At 49.0% G+C, this 24,051-nt stretch overlaps 1 protein-coding gene across 7 annotated transcripts; it reads right to left on the bottom strand.

Annotated features, from left to right (window-relative positions):
* Positions 1 to 959: 959 nt before the first annotated feature.
* On the bottom strand, positions 960 to 22,945 carry LARP4 (La ribonucleoprotein 4). Of its 7 annotated transcripts, XM_062015358.1 has the most exons (18): positions 22,864 to 22,945; positions 20,646 to 20,743; positions 17,657 to 17,831; positions 17,316 to 17,463; positions 15,902 to 16,060; positions 15,519 to 15,594; positions 14,938 to 15,074; positions 14,651 to 14,754; positions 13,508 to 13,618; positions 13,104 to 13,157; positions 12,245 to 12,454; positions 11,691 to 11,794; positions 8,336 to 8,569; positions 7,564 to 7,612; positions 7,232 to 7,390; positions 6,599 to 6,720; positions 6,148 to 6,316; positions 960 to 5,982 (listed from the first exon to the last, which is right to left on the bottom strand). In XM_062015358.1, exons 3-18 carry the CDS (start codon positions 17,705 to 17,707, stop codon positions 5,644 to 5,646), a joined length of 2,226 nt encoding a protein of 741 aa, XP_061871342.1. In that variant the 5' UTR covers positions 17,708 to 17,831; positions 20,646 to 20,743; positions 22,864 to 22,945; the 3' UTR covers positions 960 to 5,643. The 7 variants fall into 7 exon arrangements, with proteins under 7 accessions (XP_061871342.1, XP_061871343.1, XP_061871344.1 ...); XM_062015359.1 differs by lacking the exon at positions 20,646 to 20,743 and having other exon boundaries at positions 22,864 to 22,944; XM_062015360.1 differs by lacking the exons at positions 17,657 to 17,831; positions 20,646 to 20,743 and having other exon boundaries at positions 22,864 to 22,944.
* Between the last annotated feature and the right edge of the window lie 1,106 nt (positions 22,946 to 24,051).

Here is a 24,051-nt window from a genome sequence, read left to right as displayed (position 1 = left end):
CGAGCGCCCCCCCGCGGCCGGGCCCCGCACCGCAGCCCCGCACCGCCCCGCACGGCCCCGCATGGCCCCGCACCGCAGCCCCGCACCGCAGCCCCCGCATGGCCCCGCATCGCAGCCCCGCACCGCCCCGCACGGCCCCGCATGGCCCCGCACCGCAGCCCCGCACCGCAGCCCCCGCATGGCCCCGCATCGCAGCCCCGCACCGCCCCGCACCGCCCCGCACGGCCCCGCATGGCCCCGCACCGCCCCGCGCCGCCCCGCATGGCCCCGCACCGCAGCCCCGCACCGCCCCGCGCCGCCCCGCATGGCCCCGCACCGCAGCCCCGCACGGCCCCGCACCGCAGCCCCGCACCGCAGCCCCCGCACGGCCCCGCATGGCTCCGCACCGCAGCCCCCGCACGGCCCCGCACCGCAGCCCCCGCACGGCCCCGCATGGCCCCGCACCGCAGCCCCCGCACGGCCCCGCACCGCAGCCCCCGCACGGCCCCGCACCGCAGCCCCCGCACGGCGGGACGAGCCCCGCGGGGCGGGAGGGACAAAGCGCCGCAGCCCCCCACACCCACCCCCGGGGAAACACCGACGCACAGGCGGTGGCTGAAGGAGAACGTCTACCCTAAGCCCACGTTCCAGAGAAAGGTGAGGAAGGGGCTGCGGAGAGCTCCGGTTCCCCCCGGCCGGGAGGGAAGAGCCACAGCCCTGGGCCCCCTCCCAGCTCCTGCCCTCGCTCCCTGCGAGGGGCTGCGAAAAGGATGGGAGGACCAAAGGTCCCACAGGGGAGGGACAGGGACGTGCTCCTGTGGCACCTGATCGAGCTGAACCTGCTTCTGCAGCGGGGTTGCACTGGGTGAGCTCTACAGGTCCCTTCCACCCCCTCCCCTTCTCTGTGACAAAGGGAGGGGATAAGACAAGAGACGGTTCAACGACACAAGCAAGGAAGAGCGCGGGGGGAGGCCGGTTGGTGTTTTTGGTGTTTGGTTTTGGTTGGTTTTGGTTTTTATTTTAAATCAGCTTTATTTTTCTAACTGTTATTTCAATTTCCCATAGCACCTTGGCAATGTCAAAAACAAATACAAATACATGTATTATCATTTGAACATTTAAAGCATGAACCTACTTTTACACAAATTTCGTTTTGGACAGTTTTGACAACAGGAATCTACCAGAACAGACAAAAGTAGAGAAGCCAGATAAGATGCTCTTGTGGGTTTTTGTGGTTTTTCCTCTCACTGAAGCCCTACCACGCTTTGAAGAGAGATCAAAAAACAAATGCCAAGGGGAAAGCTGGATTCATCCGGGAGGAAGGAGATGGTTGTAGGAACTTGAGCTCAATATATTATCTGAATATTTTGTATTCTATAAAAATTAGAACAAAAGCCATTTCTGCACAGTCTGTTTACATTGGAAGTTGCATTTTCTTTTAGTGGAAACTGTGTCCATAAACTGAAGCTCCATAAAAATAAACCTCTGCTTCTTAAATATAAAACTTCTTAAGTTGTTACAGGTTACTTTGCAGATGGATTTGTTTTCCAGGAATAAGTTGCTTTCACTCCACTTCAAGTCCTCCCCGACTGTACATTAAAAACAGACTCGAATCACGTCTGGCGGTGCCTAAAGGCAACCCAAGAGCCAACTAAAACACTACAACAAACCCAAATGATGTACCATCCTAAAGGAAGCTCAGACTATAGGTAACACTCACACACACACACACACACAGAGCAATGAGAAATCATTCAGATTAATGGCAACAATCTGTAGGAAATATCAAAAATTAGAAAGGAAAACAACAAACAAAGGAACAAACGGTTCTATTGCATATCTGTAGTCATCGAGGATTGACAAAGGAACTCACCAGAGCCGTTTCTCCCCCCTCCCCCAGCCCCAAGTGCATTTCTGTTGCATCGTTTCTGTTGCATCGTTTCTGTAACACAACGTTTACACGTTTAAAGTCTCGTCTGTACAGAGCAGGTCTGTGCCCCCGGGCTGACCCTTCCCCCGGGGGACAGCAAAAACAGCCGACGTTTTCAAGACAATTAAGCTGATATTGACAAAGTAGTAAGGCCATAGCTATTTAACTACAGTAAAGCATCGATTAAGTCACTTATTTGCTACTGATCTGCCACAGTATCTTCTTTCTCTTCTGGTTCGTAGCTACTTGCTTTTGTTTTTGTGGGGTTTTTTTAAGCTTTTGCTTTTTAACTCTACTGCTAAAACTGCCCCATCACCCCGAGCCAGGCTAACTGCTGTGTAAAAAAGAAGGAAACAAAAGGTAGCAGGAATGTAAGATCCTATAGAACTAACTTAAGTTTAGAAACGAAAAGAAAACCCAACTTTTTGCACTTAACTAATCACATGCAAATAATCCCCCTTCTCTCTTTCCTGTGCACAACCCCTTGGAAAAGAACTCAGCTGGGGAAGCACACTCCTGTAGCTAACCAAGAGTCTCTGGAAACAAGTCACAGTCCAATCAACTGACAAAATCCTCATCACATGTGATCTGCTCCTTCTGGTATTTAACATCAGCTGAGCAGAAAAACCTGTCTTTATCTCGTGTGGTGAGAAGGAACCTCCGAGAGCTGCTGTTTGTCGCTTCCAAGTGCACACTGAGCATTGCTGTGGAAGGAGGAACAGCTTCAGCTCTGCTGAGAAGAAGGACACAGCCCAAAGGAAATGCCACGGGCTGCCCCAGCAGTCTGGCTCCACAGCCATCACCGTGGCCCCGTTTCCCCCAGGCTGCTGTAAGAGATGCCACAGCCTGCCTGGGCCAAGCTGGGGAGGGGGATGCAGCAGCTGGCCCAGCTATGTGACATGCTTGCCATGCAATATGGGGACTGCAGGAGAACTTGCACACAGAACTATGGTTTTCACAGCCTTTGTATTTACTTGGTTATTTCCCCCACACACACAAAAGAATCAAAAAGGAAAAACCCCAAAACCATGGTTATAAACGGCACTGGGGGAGGGGGAGAGGGGGAACGCTGAGGTTAAATCCTTGCACACAGGTATTAAATAAATAATGAGCAGTGCCCTAATCTGAGAAAAGTTCCAAGATGCTGGGAAAAGCCAAGAGGTTTACAGACTCATCTGCATGAACTGTACAGGAGCCATCATCTGCTGCTGGGCAACGCACAGCCAGGACACACAAAGCATCCTCAGCACAAGCGCTTCCAATCACCTCACAAGACACAACTGCAGCTTCAGTGTGTGTTTTTGCTTTCACACTCCTCATCGATGAAGAAGTTCCATTTCACAATCCTTTACAAACCCTTTCAGCACTACAAGGTCACTCTTGCTGGATCAGTCAGCACCTCACCTTCAACAGGGACCAACAACTGCCCAAAGCTTCTGCCCAAGCGACTCTGCCTCTGAAACGCCAGAGCTGACGGGCTCTGAGCCATCCCAGTCCTGATTCAACCTTGCCACCACAGTGTCCCCAGCTGTGACCATCACAGGTTTGGTGGGTTTTTTTCCAGTTTGACTGCAGTAACCACCCACAGCCTTTTGAAACAATCACAAACTCTGATTTCATTGCATTTCAGAACTTCAGACTCCTCTCCCCTTCCAACAAATGCAGCATCAGCGAGATCAAGGGGGCAGGGCTCTGTCAGCATCCCTCAGCTGTGGATGTGACCAAAGATTTCTTGCTTTTACTAAATTAAAAACAAACCCTCCCCAACCCAGTACAGGTAGTTTTAAAAGTGAATAATGATTTTGGTTTCTTTTATATATATATGTATATATATAACATGCGTAGAAAGGAACAGTTAACTGCATAAATACATCATCTTGTGTTAGGAATCAAACCAAAGCAATTGCCAAGCTGAAGAATAAGTTAGAGAAATGACAACTCTGGCTTTATATATATATTTATAAAAATAGATATGAGTGTTCTCAAAGCAGTTTGATAAGAGAATGCCTACTCAGTTAAGAAGTGGCCAAGGGTGACCTGGCTAAGAAATCAGAAGGTGAAGAGAGTTTTCACAGTTATTTTAACTGCCACTTACATTCATTCTATGGCAACACTAGCATATATTACTAAGATGTTTATGGTATATATCACAATTGAGTTTTCCAGTGTTCACAACTTCAGATTTGTACACTTGCTATTCACTAAAAAAAAAACAAACCAAAAACAAAACAAAGAAGAAAAGGTGTGATTCTTACTGCTGGAATCTACTTTTCCCTAACACTTTATACAGAACTTTGAGCCCTGGCATGCTGATTTTGGCAGATTAACGCACTGAATCTTCCTGTTTCGGTCCTTCCTGTAACCCCTTCTCAGCTCCATCACTTACGACACAATAGTGTTGCAAATGTATAGTCAGCACACAGAGAGGCAAGATGCCACCTTTCAAGTAGCTCCTCTGATCATGAGGGGTTTTGTTTAACACTTTCCTTTAGTTCCACTTGAAATGGTTAAAAGGAGTCAATTGCTACTACATCAGCTGTAAACAATGAGTTTCCCAGTACATATAAACCCGATTTCTAGCACACAGCATCCAATCCCTTACTCCAGAACACAAAGATAGGTCAGTATACAGAAACCCTGGCTGTGTCTCCCACTTGCTGGCCAGACACACACCAGTTCAAGCACAGTGGGGCACGCAGAACTCTGTGCCAGAGTTCCCATCTGCAAGGCAGAATCCCCCATCTGCAACTGGAAGTGCAGGCTCTCCAGTGGCAAAGCTAACGTCAAGCACGGTGTAGCCAGCCATCAATCCTGTGCTGGGCCTGCCTCAGGAAAACACGCCAAGAGAAATGCATAAAAGCCTGTAATAAAGAGATGAGAGAAAGTAACAAGGAAGGGGAAAAAAAAAACCCCACAGCCCTAAATCTAAGAAGCTGCCCTCAAAAGGAAGTCAGGAAAAAGGGCAAATGAAAAACTTCTGCCGTGCTCCCTTCTGCCTCCTTCCAACTGCATCTAGAGACAACGTTTGCTGTCCACACGCTCCGGCCTCCAACGCAGTGCCCTGTCACAATCATAGTTTAAAAAGCTTTCTGAGTGAATTATCAGTTAGGTCAAGAGACTTATACCTCAAGGTGGAAACACAAAGTTTACTACAGTAGTACATTCAGTTTTTACCATCAGAGACTAAGTCATGACAACAGTATCTGGCTGCACTCACCCCACTCACACTGACCAAGCACCTCGGCTGCAGACGGGCTCTGCAATGCAAGGCCATCAATGGCAGACACATCACCCCACAAGCCAAATGTTAAATAGGTTAAAAAAAGTTCTAATTTTACAGAAATGCTCCTTTTTTTTTGTTTGTTTCAAAAATAATATTCTCTTATCCTTTTGCTCCTACACTGAGGGACAGCTTCACCTGCCCATTCATAGCCTTTCACTTAGCCAAAATGCAAGTTTCACAACCCCAAAACTGATGTCAAGCAGGAAACTCTCTGCAAATTAAAAACAAAAAAAAATACAAAAATTATAATCTCTATATTTATATTGATTGGAATCCTCCAGCATTTGTGAAATCACTTCTAGAGATGAATTCTGGGACCCTCCACAACTTCACACACAAGCCACGCTCCGGTTCAGTATTCCCCTTCGCGAATACTTCTCTCTCACAGTCTCCTTTGCTGCTTCAAAGTCCACAGCTTGAGTTAAATAAAGAACAAGTGGCTGGACAAGTGTTACTTTGGTGAGCGGGGTGGCACGTGCTGCTCCTTGCCAAGGCGCCGAGGTGCTCCCTGAGGCGATGATCTGCGTCCAAACTGGCGCCTCTGTTCCCTGATTTTGCCAGCAGCTCCCCTGGGAGGCCCGTTGCCTCGGAACCCGGGATAATCCTTCATCCGACCTTCAGCCTTGTCAGGAGCCTTCTCTGAAGAAGCCTTCTCAGCTGTGCCATTATCTTCATTTTTGGCAGGGGGAACTATATTGGTGCGATGCTCCCTCAGAGGCTGAACAGGAACTGGAGGAGGCTCCTTTGGGGGCTTCTGGCAAACTTCAGCGTAACTCAGCTTGCGTGGCTCCTTCGGGACCAAGGGAGAAGAGCAAGGATGACACACAATAACCACGCCACACTCTTCCAGACTACCCCAGGCACACACACAGCTGGGGCACACCACACATGAGGAGGGAGGTGTCAAAGAGAAAGCTCCATGTGCTTCCCACCCGCTCCCTGCACCGGGCCTTACCTGCGTTGACGAAGCAGGGGCTGCACTTGCAGCAGCAGAAGGTGAAGTGGTATTTGTCCTTGGTGGCTTTGCAGCACTGACAGGAGAGACAGACACCGGTGGGGAAGCATGGCTTGGGATGTCCTTCTGAGGAGACACTTCTTCTGGTTTGCTGTCTGGCTGAACTGTGCTGTTAAACCACAAACAACTTCACATTAAAACCCACTGAACACAGAAACTCATGGCTGAGAATGCAGTTGCTTTTGTTGAAGTCACAACTGTGGTTTTTTTCAGAACAGAATGGTACAGCCACTACCACCAGCATCTCTTAGTTCATCTATTGACCTCTGGAGAAGCTGCCTGCCACAGATGGAGATGAAACGACAACCATTACTGCCACCTGGCCAGAAACCCACTGGAGTCTTTGCTAGAACAAGCAAACTTTAGTATTTGACTTCAGTAATGAGCATACCTTAACACCACAGCTTCAGTCTGAGTTGGTGAGCTCACACTCGTCACAGGCTGTTGGACAGTGTTGTGCATCTGTTCTTCCTGAGCAGGAGTTGGACAGCTGGGCAGCAAATCTTTGCTTTCCTGTACAGAAAGAGGAAGTTACAAAACGTGGGAAGAGTGCAGATGTGCTTAAATTGCTCCTCAGTGTACCAGTTCCAGACATCTGAGATGTAGAGTATTTGCAAAGGCTGCTCAAGTCCTGATTACAAGAATTCTCTGGGAGCATCTCCTCTGAAGCCTTACTTTGTTTTGTCATAATCACCAGTTTAGTCCCTTCAGCTCAAACAGACTCATCTGGAGGCAATCCTTGCCTACCCCACACACAAACTGCTGCTACTGCAACAGCCAACACTCCTCACATCCCTGCTTTACTCTGGAACAATACTGAACTCACTATAGTGTGATTACAGCTCAGTATCTGCAAAAAGCAAAGGACATCCAAGAGCAGAAGGACAGAAAATGCCCTGCTCTAGTAACAAACACAGTGAGATGTCTGGGCTTCAGGTGTGCTACTGTGCAGCTCAGGTGAGCTGATGTCTGAGCAGAGCAGGAGGGGCAGCACACACACACACACACACACAGGAGCAGGTACCTTCTCTTTGCAGACTCCTTTAACGACGTCAGACATCCTGCTCTCCAGCACAGGCTCTCCCGGGATTTTTGCTGTGCTGCCAGGCAAAGGTGGGAAATTTGATGCTAGCAAGTCAAACTTTGGTGTCTGGGTCTTTGTTTCTGCTGAAGGCTGAGGTCTCTAAAGAAGGAAAACACCCATTTAATAGAGCAGTAAAGCACCACGGAGCAAGGGCCAGGGAATTTCCTAGAAGCACAACGTGATCTGAGAAGAAAAGGACTGTGCCATTCCTTCAATAAAGGCAACACCTTGCACTTTGGGTGACTCTGTGCAATAAGGGAAGCAGAACTTACCGACACCCGGTCGTCTTCTCGTCTCCTCCGACCTCTGAAAACGTTCCTCCTTTAAACAGCAAAGAACAGTCAGTCAGTGCATTCATCTGGCTGAAGGGCAAACTCCTCTGCACAAAGGGCAGCCTGTGGTAGGGGATTTACTGCAGCCCACTGATGGTTCTGAAGATACAGTTCCAGGATGTTCCCCATCTTCAGGAGAGGCCAAAGCTCTAACACTCAAGAAACAGCCAGTACAGGGAAACAATTCCTCTTTCTCTCCCCATGCAGGAGGTGCCCATGAGCATTGTAACTGAACAAGCACACTGACCAGACTAGAATATGATACAATAGTGCCTTAGAATCTCATAGTAATAAACTTATTCATCTCATTTCTCACATATCTGTCTTGGTCACTTTTAAGTGGCTACACCCTGAAGTAAGAGATACAAGATAAAACCACTTGATCTTATGGGAGCATGAAATTCCCCAAGCGAGGATCTGCTCTTTACAGCACTACAAACACCAACTTGACCTCAGCAACTGTTCCAATTCTGGAGACAGATCAGGTTGTTACTCAGAAATACAGTCACCTCAAATAAGTAAGAGCTACAGAGCCAAGCTGTACAGCTTGGGCAACGTGCTCCCAGTTAAGTACTTCTCACATCTGGTTTATTTAAGTGTCAGTTCTCTGGTCAGAACTATGTATTGTGCCCATGGCTGATGAGCCTTGGCTCACACCCCATGTCCCAACCACGCTTTGCTGTGACACAGAGCAACACACACAGCCCCTTACCTGCCCCTGCCAACGCCGTAGTCACCGTTCTGCTCCATCTGTGCACTGGCAGAATCCTTCTGGGAATAACCTTGGTCTTGGTGCCCCACTAAGGTGCTGTTATGTCTCTCCATAACAAAGTTCCTTGAGTTGGTTCTGTTGAGTGGTCCATCCCCCATTGGCATGGTGCTGAGAGCAGCTGGACCCTCCACGGCGTGTTCCGAGCTGCTGGATGATCGGAAGTGAGGCTTCACACTGCGGGGGACAGAGCAGCAGCTGGGGAACTTGGCCATTTAAAGAACAAGAGGCAAAACTACCACCAACTACAGTTAATTTGTAGCTGACAAGAAGAAGAGGCCAGTAAGTACTAGAATGGCATCACAGAAGTCATTTTCTACCTGCATTTTTCAAGAAGAAAAGAAATTGTCCTTCATTATCTCCATCTGTTCCCTCTGACACCATTTTCTCCTCTCCTGTCATGTGTTGCCATTTGAAGAAAACATTGAGATCATTGCTCAACAGATACCAAAGGCAGGGGGGAAAACAACCCCAACAAAACCTCTCCACCAATGAAAAGAACCCCCAAGCCTAGAGGTGGTAGAAGAGCCAGAAGAACCCAAAGTGGGTTTCCTCACTTGTCTGAGCCTGCAGCATGGACATGGGGGAGTCATCTGGAGAAACACACCAAGGCTGAGGAACAAACTGATGTAGCCACAAGCAAAAAAACTGAACTGAAACAAGAAGCCAGGAGGAGATGCTGACTAAACAGGCTGAAGAGAACAGGGGACATATCCCCCCTTCCCCAAGAGACTGAAAAGCCAGCCTCAGCCTCGCTGTTCCTCACAACACTCACTCACCCTGCAGCTTACCCCAGACATTTTACCCAGCTACTGATTACTCAGGTTAAAGCTGTGTTTCCTTTGAAGGCAGATGGAGCTGTGCACACTCAGTGTTTCTGCAAGTTAATGCTTGGGGTCTGAAGTGCAGAACTACCCAGAAAAACTCTGACCTAAAGTAACATGGAAGAGTTTTCTGGAGCAGCGCTCAGGTGCCTCAGGCTACATTCCACGTCTGCACCTCGCTGCCTTTCCCATGCAGCACCAACCAGTTTCAAGAAGTGAGGCAAGGACCCTAAACTCTGTCATTTCTCCTCTGGTCAACCCTGTCTCAATGTCAGGACAGAAGGAGGATTAATGTGACTTTGTGATCTCTCACAGAGCTATCAAGGAGGAGCCTGCAGCCTAAAAAAGGGTCCTTTCCTTCAACAGACTATAAATCATGCAGCTTTTGGTTTCTTTAAGCTAAGCAAATATGGAAAGGCATGTTGTGGATGCCACAGACCCCAGACTGCCTAAAAAAGAGGTGGTTTCCTTCCAGCTTCCACCTATAAACGCGTTCCCTCCCACTTGCCCAGAGAATTTAAGCTGGGAGGAAAAGAAGCAAAATAGGAGAATCCAACGAGTGACAAATGATGGTTTGGTAGCACTAAATCAGAAGGGCAGTACGTGCTGTGGCTGCAGCAGCAGCAGATTCCTCCCTCTGCCCAGCCATTCTCCTGTGGTATTTTGAAATCAACTCCATCACCCTCTGACAAACTTCTCCAAAGCCCTGCAGCTGACAGCTGGAAGTTTTGCAGCATTTCATAGGTAACCAGAAATCAGAACCAAAACCAGCAGCTTTTAAGAGCCCAATTTTGAATGGTCAAACTTGTCTGCTTTACCAAAGACACTTTAAGTTCCCTTTTAGATGGTTCGACAGAAAAACATCATTTAACTAATGTTAGCACCAAGGAGTCTGTGTCACATGGACTCAATCTTCCCAAAAGGATGTTGCATGTTCTCAAAATGGAAGATCCTCGAGTTACTATTCAGCCCTCAGATCTCATAATCTTACCCGTCACTGAGAAGGCCACAATCTTGTCTGGGCAGAAGAGCGAAGCAGAAAAGATAAGGAGAGATAAGGAGAGGAGGAAAAAAAAAAACAGAGAGAGAGAGATGATGTTGAGAAAGCAAAAAGAAGGAAAAGCATGAGGTGCAGGCTGCCCAGACAATCGACTGTTGGACCTGATCTCTCTTAGCGCGATACTTGATCATCACTGGGCCAAAGCTCAGAGGCTGTGCCTCACTGTTCCCTCAGCAGCCTCCTGCTTGCAAAGGAATCCTGCTGAAGCAGAACTAACTTCTGCTGCCAGAAGATGAAGATTTATTACCACAAACACAGAGCTTTGTACTAGCACAAAGGCTGAGCAAGACTGGCAGGAAAGATAAGACAACCGAGACAGACCAGCAGAACCTGTACACACTTGACCCCAAAGCTGTAGCTTCACAGGGAAGTTTCAACAAATTGAAGTCTTAACACAAGCAGAAGGGTTTTAACATCTGAGGGGTTACACAGATGTGATGTACAGAGGGGCAGTGAAGGTGTGGGTACTTCAAGACGTTGGTATTTGGCTGCACACGTCTCTGGTACAGTCAGCATCACCTGTGTGAGTTTTACAGGCTTTCGGTTTGGGACCAATTTAAGGTCAAAAAACTCCCACCATTATAAAAAGCTCTTAGTTGGGAGCTTAGTTGTAACTGAATCAGCTGCCCCAGTCTCCCAAGTAAAGTCATGCTACCAGTTTTACAGCCTGTGACTCTGCTGAGTCACCACAGAGCAGGTTCTGAAGTGCACCTTCTGCCAAGAGCCACAGACCTGAACGGCACCAGGAAAGCACTCACGGCCCTGGCAGCTGGCGGCCGAGCGAGCAGCAGCTCCCGTGTCACCAGCCCATGTCACAGAGCTTGCAAACAAAACAACTGCCACCCACACAAACACATTACTACTCCATTGTATTCTGTAAATACTTTTCCAGCAAATACAAAGCTGTTTCCTCCTCCCCAGTGTTTTATTCTGAGTCCTTACAGTTCTCAGGAAAGATGGGGATAAAGCAAATAAATGATAGTACCAGACTCAGCATCAAACAGTTTTAGCACACAGCAGTCAGGGCATGCAACTCTCAGCAGCACCAACTGAATGGCTCTCTGAAAGACTAATCACACAACAGGAAAAGCTCACATTTGTGCTGCAGGAGTTTATAATCTGCATACAACAAACATAACTGGAAGTATTACCTTAAGAGGAAGCTATCTGTCTGCAGGAATTCCTCTGAGGCTTTTAGAGGAGTTATCTTTGCTCTCTCCAGCACATATGGCCGTTATTACTTTAGGATCTTAAGCTGCCACCTTAATTTAAGCTGAAAAAGGTCCCACACATTTGATGGGAGTGAGTCACCTAGGCCCTCTGGAAGGTGTTACGTTGTGCAAGTGCAAGGAACACTTCAGGGTCTCCACACTCACTGTTGTCAGACAGCAAACAACTGACAGGGCTATCTTACCGATTTCTATGGAATGGGCGACCTATACTCAAAGCAGCAGCATTTGTTTTGTATGATCCTGGTGTGTTAAAGCCATTCACAAATCCACCGTTGGGAAAGGGGGCCTGCAACAGACAGAACAGTCTCAATGGCTGAGCTACAAGGAAAAACATTTGCAGTCTGACAGATCAGCTTCAGCAGTTATTCACCTGGGCTGTTTGTACTGATACACTGGGCTAACCATAAGCTTACCACTACAGCAAAAACCCCACTGGGTTAACAGTCTGCTTTAGCAGCAGAGTCCTCCTGTTCCCCAAAGAGTCACAAAGCTCTTTCACTAACACTAGCTCCAGGGTAATGCAGTTTCACACCAAAGCTTTGTGAAACAAATGGTGGCCAATGGTGAGACACTGGCCTCTCCAGCAGTTGTGCTTTACCAGGTCCATGACCTAACATGGTCCATCATAAAACAGAGGGATGTGACTGGCAAACTGGGGCCTTCTACAGCTGAGAAACCCACTGACTCATTCTGATGTTCTGGGCTACCTGCTCTCATTTCACCAGCTGTTACTTACCAGTGGTGTTTCAAAGTAAGGTGCAGGATTTGGAGACCAAGTCTGAGGCACAATGCTGTAAATTGAGTACTGCTGAGGACTATATACAGGCTGCATAAAGAGGGGTGAGGCAAACTGTGCTTGTGTTTGAACTGGCTGAGTATAGACACTGGAATCCACTACCCGGTAACCATTCTTAGCAAAAAAGGTGTTGATGGCTTTTATCCTTGCCTGCAAGATATCAAATTCACATCACATACATTAGTGGGGAGAAAGGGAGAAGCAGACCACAAAACCTCGCTTGCCCACTGAAACTGCAACAGAAGGGGTGTGAGGAGGAAATATGACGATTGCTGCTGGCAAATAAGAACTCTGGTACCACAATCAATTCAGATTGCACCCTCAGAGCATGCTGGAGGGAAGGACAGCTCGCTGCTTCAGACAAACACTCTGCTAAATTCAACATAAGCACTGCTTTCCGTGGCAGTAACTGATTTTGACAGCTCCTCTCACGCTACAAACAGCTTGCTTCAGCCTCATCTGCAGAGCAGCTCACTCAGGCTACAGACTCACTGCACTCAGCCCCTCTCCCGAGTTCTGCAGACCCAGATTCTGAGGAAAGTGGAGAAGGGAAGATGAAACAGGAATGTATTTCACCCCTCATGGGAAGCAGCACTGTGAATAACCAGCAGCAACTGAACTGTAATTTTTCAAAGCTACCCATGACCTCATTCAAGTTACCAGCCTACAGAGCAAGTGCTAGAAACTATTCCACTGCTCATCCTGTGGCTCCCTCCCAGTACATGCACACTAGCACTCAAACAGAAACAGCATCTAAACAATATCTAAATTGAAACAGAAACCTATGAAGCAGCCTTACCATTACTGGCTTGCCCTGAAAGGTTTTCACTTCTTCCCTTAGGTATTTAAATGCCTGCAGATACAGAAAAGTTGAACATTGAGTAATCTGATGAAATTGTACTTCTGAAAAGGATATTCTATGATTAAACATGGACACTGAGCAGTGTGCTTCCCTGGCAGCCCAGTTAAATTCATTAACACTTCAAATTCAGGATCCCAGATGTCAGTTATAGCCAGGGAATAACGAGGCAAGAGGCAGCCAAGGGAATGACAACCCTGCAGCCCCTCAGCTTTTATCCTCCAATAGGCAGAATTTGCCAAGAGCCTTTTAATAAAACAACAAGATGGGGATCAGTAACCAAACATTTCAGTTCCCATGAGCAGGGGAGGCAGCAGGACCAGAACCAGCCAAGGCAGCCTTACCTGTTGTGCATCCGTGTCCGACTGGAATGTAACGTACCAGTTGTTGTTGTGAGCAAACTCACAGCTTATCACTTTGGGGCAGTTTTCGTTTTTAAACAGAGCCTTCACCTCCTAGGGGAGAGAAGAAGTCAGGTAGGGGAGGGAATCCAGCTCTTAAGCTGGGAGTTGAACACTGAACTAGCACAAGTCTGCACTCCAGCTCCTCAGCTACCACCTTCCCTTGACCAGGGATGTTCTTTTACTCCCCTGACAGGTTTGCCAGACACCAAATTATCCTCTGCCTGTTTCTGAGCCCAAGAATAACCAATCCAGCCCACTGAGCTCCCCAAAGAATAAGCAGCAGGCCCACCTGGTGAGAAAATCAAGACCAGCAGAGAACTTTCTCTAGGAAAGAGGTGGCAAAAACACGGCCTTAGATCAAAGAGCCACGTAGACAAGAACGATTCTAAGAAATATTTCCAATCGAGGCGACCTGACAGCTTTGCACTGATCTGATTTTAGAGACAGGGCAAAGCAGCTGTTGGCTGTTTGCATTCAAAGGACTAATTAAAAATGCTGGTAGAGAAACACTCTGTGCTACAACTTCAAGAAACAAAGAACTAAATCATTCTGTTAGCCAAATATCAGTAGGAATTTTATTATCCTCCCTTCTCTGAACATAATGAGCTCAGCTCACACTGGGTCACAATGAATGAGAAATGTTTAGTAACGTTTCTTGCTGCCAAAACAAGCCTCTGACTTCAAGCAAAGTTACTGCTGTGACAAAAATTCAGCCTCCATTCCAAGCTATGCCCTGGACTGACTTTATTTCTGGATCTGAAAAGAAACCAGTTCTAACTCCCTTCCACAGAAGTCCAGCTAGCTCAAGCTTTGATGGGAGAAAGAAATATCTATTTAATAGCATTTTAATATATGGGTAAAGCATGGGAACAGACAAAGACAACAGCAGGTTTTTGCTTTGGCTTTTTTTGGCAACACATCCAGGCAGAAGAAGTTACCTACGTGGTTTGCAAGGAAAATATCTGTGTTTGATTAAACTAATACCAGTTGACCTTTTATGCAACACTTCCTGCTGCTGCCTGAAGCACTGCTGATACTTTCCAAAAGCATCAACAGGCTTTCATGTCACTCATACTGATTTACCTCGATAGGTGTCGTTTCAGGGATCTCACGGAGAATGATAATACATCGTTTGTGGTTTGGTCTCACTTTCTCCCCTCTCTCATCCACTTGTACCATAGGAGAAGCTAAAATCAAAGTTAAGAAGTTGGGTTTAACTTTGGACACTGTGCACTGCAAAACATCTCAGCAGGAATGGTTTCCATCATGCAATTTGTGGCCCAGAACTGTGACAGACTGCTTAAGAGCCCAGGTATCTGGACTGAGGGGGAAGGATTTGTTTTATCAGCTACAGTCCCAGTCAGACTCACATCTCAAAACATCCAGAATAAGGTCCATGTCAGTTGTCAGCTTCTTAATCCCTTCCATGTTGGCAATTGTCCATATTGGTACAAACTGATCACTGTCCATTTGAGACATCAAGTAGAGATCCTTTGAAAGATTCTCACTAAAAAAAGACACAAGTTCACTGTTTTACAGAAATCCTGCATTTACTTACAGAAGCCTCAAAACAACAGGAGAGCTGCAGGCTTAGACACCCCCAATGCCACTCACAGCTAACCAGGGCCAAAATGCACTCAGGAGTCTCTCTCCTGGAGAAAATACCCTGCCTAATCAACACAAAGCAGAATGAGATACCCAAAAACCTGAATGAAAGTTTGTGCAATGCATGTTAATCTGCAAAGAGAATCTTGGCAAAGAGACCTCTTCTTGCAACACACAGCTGAAAGGTGCCACAGGGCTTCTACAGTGTTCTTGCAAAGCTTGTTGTGTACTTCAACCAACTCCTTTCACATTTTAGTGGAGATGACAGTATCTGTGGAGCTCAAAAGGGGAAGTGTTTGTCAAGGCTGTTCATAAAGGGGGTTTAATGAAGGTAACAGCACTGTACCGTGAGAAGCAGAATTCAAGTTGCTTTTTCAAACATTCTCTGATGTCTTCTGTGGACACAGTGGAGCTGCCTTCACCTGAAATCACCACACTGAGCATGAGATCTCAGCTTCACGGTACAGACACAATGCAAGAACACATCTCATTGTATTGCAGAAGAATTAATGCTTCAGGGTAAGACCAAGAGGGAAAGGTCATGTGAGATGCTCAAACGCCACCTCAGCACGTGTTCCCAGCATGACTTTCACCCACTCTGCCAAGTGCCCTGGGATCTTCTTGAACAGGCACAGACTGTTTCGAAGCTCCTCCTCAGTCAAGTGGTAACTGCAGGAGACTTCAGAAGATTACAGACAGTGACAGTGGTGCTTCAATCTGAATACTCACCAGATACTTCATAGATTTGGTATCCAAGATCTTCAGTTGCTAGGACAATTCCATTTGCAGATGCTTCATCAACTCCTGTGCCATTTCTTGTGGCTTCACAAGACGGGGAATACATCACTTCATATTGCTTACAGCTATCTTCTGAAATCTCTATGTTACCTGGCAGAACACACCACCAACAGAAAACCTCCTGTAAGCTTCAGAATACTCTCCCATACCCCCCCAAAAGTGGCAAAGGTTCTAAAAAGCAAGCTGACTCCCTGAAATTTAAACTATTTCAATGAAGTTCCTAAAAACAAAGCCCTGAATAGCTTACACCACTTCACCACCTCACAGGATTCCATCTCACATCAAAGAACTGGGGAGCATCTAGTGATTGTTACAAAACACAGTGGCCAATCTTTTGTCAAGAGCCAATCTTCTTGTCAAGAATCATCAATGAGACAGTTCCAAAAACAACTCAACTACTCTGCTAGATGGTTTCCACACTAGTGATGAATCAACTACAAACCTACTTTGAGAGGAGATACAATTCACCTCCTTACATCAGAAATTGCTTAAAGAGCAAGAGCAACGTGCTTGGAAAAATCTGCCTTTAATTTCCCAGCAGTGAAGCACTGCCATGATGGCTTCACGTGGTTATGGAGGGACAGAGGCATTTGGCAGCCAGTGCACGAGCTCAGTGCTCTCTCTTCACTTCTGCTGATTTACCAGAAACTTTTGACAGGGTCACACAGACTGAACCCTCCCTCCTTTATCCCTAACTTCTACTAAACCTTTTTTCCAGGGAAATCTGCTGCCTAATTAAAATGTCTCTCATATTTTAAGGAATGTCAGCTATGCAGTCAGCTTCATATCAGCTCTAAGACAAATCAGAAGAGTTAAAAACCATTTGAATTTCAGTTCTGGACAACTGGACTGACCACATGGAAAATGGGGACTGGAACAGAATACAGTTTGAACTGAAAGGAGCTAACTAACCCTAGGTGCTTTGCAGTACCTACTCCAGTGCAAACACTAACAACAGCTCCCAGCAGCACCTCAGGGATTTGCCAGGATCACAGGTGGCCCTCAGATCTTGTCTTCCTGTTCACAGGGTGCAGTGTGTACTAAAGGGCAGCAATGGCAGACACAAGGCACGACTCCATTGCACACGTTTAGCACCGTTCCCCTCTTAGCGCGTTACTTGGTCATCACCGGGCTCCTGGATCCTGCTCCCTTGCTGAAGGGCCCTGTCCTGCCACAGCTCCAGCTGCCTTCTCCAATCCCTAAGCCAAAGCTCACAGCCCACCATCATCTCTACAAACTGTCTCCTGCTTGCTCACATCCTTTCACGCTCGTTGCTACATCGGTGCTAAGGGGCAGGAGTAAGAGGCTACTTCTCCCTGCTCAACAAGGGCCCAGCACAGCTCACCCTCGGTGTGAGTCCCTTGCGTGGCTGCTGCTTCTTGCCACGAGTGCTCTGCGCCATTTGTTGGTGGCACAGCCTCTCCACTCCCCTGAGGCACTTCCTGCCACACTTTTGCGTTGGGGTTTAAGCCAGCACCTTTCGATGTTACCTGCTGAAGAGACCAAAACGCTTCTGTTAGCGAAAGCAATCCAAAGACACTTCAGAAGTCAAGCCAGACAATACAGGTGAATTTAGTGATTTTCTAGAGCTCCACATCTCAAGTGTCTAGCCAGCTATTAAGCACCTATGTGATTTTTCATTAAAACAGGAAAATCCTGGGTATTTTCCAAGCATTTCATTTCTACCTCCATTAGAAGTGTTGCCTTCAACCTCTCTTTATTGACATCCGACAACATCAGCAGAGGAAGCGGCTAGCCGTCAAGGACTCTGGTAACTCACAAGCTTTTAAAGACTTGACTGTCATAATGCTCCAGGCCCCTTTCACCAGAAAGGGAACTTTTCCCTCCTCCAGACCCCTTCCTAGAAAGGAAGGTAAAAAAACATATTTCAAGGAGAAGAAACTGACGACTTACTGCATTAGTGACATCTATGCTAAGGAAGCATCGCCTGTGCTCTGTCAGGATTCCTGGTGAACTTACCTGAGTACTACCCGACTTCCCCAGCAGTTTACCTACATCTTATCCATGGACACTAATCATTTCTTTAAATCTGTAACCAAGGAGGTTAAAGTTTTTCAAGTGCCAAGACAAACATACACACCATCATAGTCTGCTGGGAGGGGGGGAACGGGATCATCTCCCTTGAGACTGGGCAAGAAGGACCATCATTAGAGTAAGAGGATAAACAATGAGGCAAACAAGAGAAACTGCTGCATTCCAGTCTGGAACCTGACACAGAGAAACACTTATTTCTACAGTGAAAGGTGGTATCCTCCAAGGTCCCTTGATGAGAGCTGCTCAGAAGCTCAGAGGAGTTTGAGTAAAGAGCCCAATAACCCAGCAACAGCACAGAAGACAAGCATTGCAATGGCTTTTGCTCTACCACAATCAAACTAGCTCCTTCCACACAGCCAAGAACACCATGCTGTTGCAAAAGGTCTCCTCCCCAGGACTCTTAATAGCCTACAAGCAACTAACAAAGTTTCCTCTGAACAGGTTCCTTCAGGTATTGAACAACAGTCCACTCCTGCCACTTGCTTGAATTTAAAAGGTGGGAACCATTAATCCTGGCTGATGGCTAATAAATTCACAAATAAGGAAGTTTGAGGCCTCAAACATAACGCAAAAGGATAAGGAAGCAGTAGCAATAGCTTTAGAGATAATTCCTCTGCCAAGGTCACACCTAGTTCCAAAGCTATTTGCTGCAAGGACAAGCCTAAATTCGGTAACAAAAAGCCTCCCAACACTGGAGAGGTTGGAGACAACCACGAAAGAATGAACAAACAGCAACAGAGTTTTCTCCTTAATCTCAGCAGAAGAATACAGTTGGAAGCAGAAAGAAGAACTAGAAATGGTTCAGTGTGAAAGGACACATGTACATTTCCCCCCTTAAGTTTTCAGAGTGGTTTTCTCCAACAAAACAACCTCAGGAGCCTGGGAACCTGTTGCACCTGCACACTCTCACTGTTAATGCAGCTCAGCAAGTTCCAAACGTAACTGAGCTCAAGTGCTGGTCACTCCTGTGACACAACATACCTACCAGCCTGAGCCACCTGCCCCAGATCCCAGTTCCTCCAATTCACTTTTTACCAAACCAAAAGAGACCAGACACATCCAGGAGATGACTCCTTATGTCATAAAACAAACACTGCCTCGCTCCTTTACATCTTGGAGGTTGGCATTGAGCTCAAGCTGAAAGAGACTTTGCAGAATAAGTACGACATGGTGAAACTGAAACAGTTCAGGGGGAATGTTCCACTTGTGGAGGTGAGCAGAAGTAAAAAGCAGCTCTGAGTATGGCAGATGTGTTACTCACTTCAGCAAATACCAGAAGTGACACGTGGTAATGTTCAGAAATCACCACTGCAAGCAAAAAGTACAAAAGAAACTAAACAGATTCTGGCTGATGAAGTGATGAATGGACCTATTAATACAACTGCTGAAATACACACCTGACACAGAGCGTGGGCCACTTCCTCTCCCTTCCAGAAACACATCACAAGTTGGCACTACCCAGCCCTGATGTCATGCATCCCAATAGCAAGACACCACAGCCTCTGAGAGGAGGAAAAGTCCCTAATTTGCATAAGCTGTTTGAAAATACAGTCTGCTGTGCTGCAGGAGCAGCCCCACTCTGCTCTGGCAAGCGGCTCTTCTGAAGAGAAGGCCAAAATATCAGTCCTTGCTTATTTAACTGAGGCTAACAAATCCCCAGCCTGTTTGATTGGCTGCAGAACAATCCTCCCAGCTGCTATCGGGAACTTTCATGACGAGGTTAAAGCTTTACAGAGTTACAAAGGTTAGGAACACTCGCTGGTATCCATGAGCTGACAAAGCTGTCCTCCTCAGCAGAGCTCCCCTCTAGCTTACATTACTTTCAGCAAACGGAGATCAAAGCTTCTCCTCCAGCAATTCCTCAAAACTGACTATGGAAGCAGCTATTTCGTTCTGAAAGGACGGCAAAACAGTCGGTTTCTTTTAAAGCTTTCTATTGGAAGAGTAATTCAGATTATCTGGCAACCAAAACCTTAACACTGACCTTGTGACAGGTTTCCCAGAGCAGACTGACCCCCTGAAAGGGAATCTGAAGTGAAAAATCCAGAAGATAATGTAAAACTTGTGAGATGAGACTCTGAACATTTTTCCAGGAGTGAAAAAGTAAGCAAAGAGGAAAAAAACCAACAACCTGAAGGTCAGCAAACCTCTGGGGTGTTGGCAAAGAGAAGCCTTGTGCTGGCTGGGGGACACAGCAGGTAGGGAAACAGGCAGCTGCGGTGGAGCTGGGCACTTGCCAGTGTTGTTACCTGCCACCTTCTCAAAGCTTCTCCAGGCTGTGAAGCAAACCAAACCCCAGAGAAAGCTGCTGTCAAACCAAAGGCCACAGGCAGAACTCCTCTGGAACTGACTGCAGGGTATCACATAACAAGGGTTCCGTACTCTGGACGTCCTGGGTTAATTCTCAAAACACACATTAACTTTAATGGTTACAGGAGCCACCTCTGCTGACGGCAGTGCTTTGTCCTCATCAGGCAGCAGGAGCCCCCCAGATGAGGGGCTGCCTGCCACCTCCCCCCAAGGCAAATGCAGTGTGGTACCACCCCCACTTGTGTCCACAGCGTCCACCACTTGGGTGCAAACAGGGACAATCTGGGGGATTTGCACCCAGAAGCCTCACCTGCTAGAAGGAGGCCAGCAATACTCAGTGCTTCACACAGTCCTGGTTTTCTAGCTAGGAAACATCACTGGCAACAATTAGGGCAGCATTACACCCACCTGAAATGCACAGATTGCAATTTTGCCAGTGAATTACTAACATATTGAATTAAACACACACCCACGTGACCAAAACCCAAAGCAGGACCAGCAGGCCCTTATCAATTACATTTTTCACAGTGCATTTAATAACACTCCCAATGCACCTTTAATGACTGATTGTTAACAGCACGCTGGCCCTGGCTGCAAGGCCTACACCAAATATTAATGCATGAAAACAGCACGAGCCTTACACCATTCCCTCACTGCAACAAGTGTTTTGAGCTAAAAGATAGTCAAAGGCAACAGGATCCCACCATGCACACTGTGAAAGAACCAATTCAGTCACCACGTGCACACTTCAGTTAAGTCTAAAATACAGTGCTGACAGCTAAAGCAAGTCAGCTTATCTTCCCAAAAGCTTCTAAGACACTCCAGTTCTGTACCTTATTTTTCACATAGCTCTGAGAGAAAAGCTGCTGTTTGCTTCTAAGCATCTGACTACAGCATTTCTGAACACCTGGTCAAGAGCTCAAATTCCCTGTCCAGGCAGTGAAAAGGCACCTTCAGAGAGTCCAGATTGTACTCAGAAACTCACAAATAAACACTACTGACACTTCCCAAATGAAGATCACAGAAACTAACTCACAGCACTGTTGGTAGAAGAGAAAGAAGGAAATCAAACAAAGTACCCAAAGTTAAGCTTGTGCTTTATAAGAATTCACCAAGCCCTCAGACATATGCTCCCTGGCTTTGCAGGCTCCTGATTTGCCTCAGCTCCCTCTGAGCAGCCTGAGCCCCATCCACAACGCAACACAACCGCTCTGTGTCACTGCTGCAGGTTCCAGAACCTGCCCTGCACCCTCGCTGCTCAGAGGGGCCCCCTCTGTCTCCCGGGCTCAGCTCCTCTCAGACAAGGCTGGCTGCTCACAGCTCCAGGCTGCAGTCAGCGTGCTGGGGCTCCCACCAGCTTCAACGGCTCCTCTTCAAGTTAAATACTGGAAAACCAAGTTCTTAAGACCCGTCATTCTGTGTTTGTGACATCTTTTTATCCCCTCTCAGTGCAACTCGAGTCACACGCAGTTGAGAACTGAGGTGATCACTTTAAGAAAAAGGTGTTTCCCAAACCCTTTTATTTAGAGGTTCTTAACTGTGGAAATGGGTTGGTACTCAAGCTAAAAGACCCCACCACCACACTTAAACTAGACACACCACTAGCTGTCGACTGGCTTTATTCAGTCACTTCAGAGTTAACCCAGCAGCTGTTTGCTTTGGACGTTTTTCCGACAAAACTTGCTGCAAAGTTTAAAGCAGCAGCACAGCTGCCTGAGTTTGTCTGGCACCAAACCGGCCGTAAGTGGGTGAAGCACCGGCCCGGGCCAACGTGCTGCCCATTGCTCACCCTGCCGCGAAGCGCCCGTATCCCACGAGTAGGGTCACATCGACACGTGTGTGTCCCCCGCGCCCTCCCCGGTGACCTCCACGCCTGGGAACTGCCCGACAGCGCTCACTGCCGGGCTGCTGGCCCCCAAACGACCCCCAGCCCGGCGCGCTCAGAGACGGCAGAGCCGCTTCGCCGGCCAAGCCTTCCCCTCGCGGCATAAATCACCCCCCAACCCCACCGAGAAGGTAATTAAAGTCTATAACGCACGAGCCGCGCCCGGGCCCAGCGGGAAGCGCCGGCGTGCAGCTCCGCGGCGCGGCCGTGCGTTACCGAGCGGCGCCGGGCCGGGCCCGCCTCGCCGCCCTCCGAGGCCTCTCCACTCCCCGTCGCCCACCCCCCGCAGCAGGCCCCACGAGTGCCGCCCGCCGCCGAGCGGGGCTGGCGCGGCGGCCCCGTCCGCCTCAGGGCCCGCGCCGCGCGTAACCTTCACGGCAGGCCGCGGCGCGGCGGCTCCCCCGGAAGGTCACCGCGGTGCCTTTCACTCCCCCACCCCGCGGCCCCGGCCCCGGCGGAACCTTCCAGAGCGCTCAGCCTCCCCCCGCCCGCCGAGCCCGCGGCCGTCGCCCCCGGATTTGCTGTGTCAGCCCCGTCCCCTCCCCCCCGGCGCGGCGCGGCCGGCGGCGCGGAGCGGCGTGCGCGGCCTCCCGCCACATGGCCCGGCCCGCGCCCGGCCCCGCGCCGCCCCGCCGCGCCTCACCTCCACGAACAGCAGCATCCTGCCGCCCGCGCCCAGGCCGGCGGGCCCGCGATCCGCGCCGCGCTCCCCGCTGCCCGGCGGCGGCCGCGCCAGCGATAAGGACACCCGGGCTCCGCCTCCGGCTGCTGCCGCCAGGGCCCGGCCCCGTCCCTCCCTCCCTCCGCCGCCTCTTCCGGAGCGCGCCGAGCACTTCCGAGGCACGGCCGGCGCCGGGCCGGACCGTTCCATGCGCGCCGGAGGAGGGGGGGGAGTAGGAGGGATGGGACCGTTCCGCCAGGGGGCGCGGCGGCTGCAGCAGCGCGCGGGGGGTCGGGCGCCCCCGCGGGCGGCAGTGGGCTGTCCCGGCCCGAGCGGGGTTTGAGGTTTGAATTAAAGCACCCAAACTCCTTTTTCTTCCCGAAAACGCAAGTGGATCCCCCACCCCGCGGCGGGACGGGTCTGTCCCCAGCAGAGCTTGCTGACCCCTAGCAGCGGGCCCGCTCATCTCACGAGGGTTGTGTTTGCAGCTCTGCCCCGGGCCGTGCAGAAGGGGTCACTGCTGGGCTGGCCACGGCTGGGCATGCTTACGGCTATCCTGCACCTCCTCGAGCCCACAGACCCAGCCTGTGGCATGTGCTTGGAGAGGTGAGGACAGAAGATTCCAGAAGCCAAGTCTCCCCCAGCACAGCCAGGGCAGGACCATCTCCCCCAGCAGGCACTGGGCCCTTTCACCCCCGGCCAGCTGACAGACCATCTGGCCACCGTGCCCTGGGCATGTGGCCACAGGCAGGGAAGAAGCTGAGGTGGCTGCCAGCACTGGTAGCAGGTAAGGAGAGGCTGGGGAGGAGCTGTGGCATGGATGAAAATGCCACAGGACACAGCATTTCCTCGTGAGGTTCAGCTGTAATACGGGCTCATCTCCCTGGGAAGGACCCAGCTGAGCTCACTGGAGCCCAAATAGCTCCTACTGTGTGTGGCACATGGAACACTCACAGTGCAGGGCTGAGCTCAGCACTGGACAGGCAGAGCAAGGGCCAGATCACACCTACCAAAAGACCCGGAGTCTTGCTGGTGCGTGCCCCAGCTCGCTGGTGTCACACAGTGCCACAGCAGGGATTCCTGCAAGGAAAACACACACTGAAATCATTTTACATGTAAAGCAACAGGGAAAGAGTCACAAAACACATTACAGCACCTTTGAGGGAGCCA

This window comes from Colius striatus, chromosome 26 (assembly GCF_028858725.1).
Source record: "Colius striatus isolate bColStr4 chromosome 26, bColStr4.1.hap1, whole genome shotgun sequence".
In the NCBI taxonomy this organism is placed as follows: domain Eukaryota; kingdom Metazoa; phylum Chordata; class Aves; order Coliiformes; family Coliidae; genus Colius; species Colius striatus.
The sequence above is the reverse complement of the archived record's forward strand: the minus strand, read 5'-3'. Positions and strand labels throughout refer to the sequence as shown.

Coding starts and splice junctions, on each gene's coding strand:
- LARP4 (XM_062015358.1), bottom strand. CDS start 17,707: ATGTTGTCGGATGTCAATAAAGAGAGGTTGAAGGCAACACTTCTAATG. Junction 17,464..17,656: donor AGGCAACACTTCTAATGGAG/GTAGAAATGAAA, acceptor TGGTCTCTTCAG/CAGGTAACATCGAAAGGTGC. Junction 6,317..6,598: donor ACTGAAGCTGTGGTGTTAAG/GTATGCTCATTA, acceptor GTGGTTTAACAG/CACAGTTCAGCCAGACAGCA.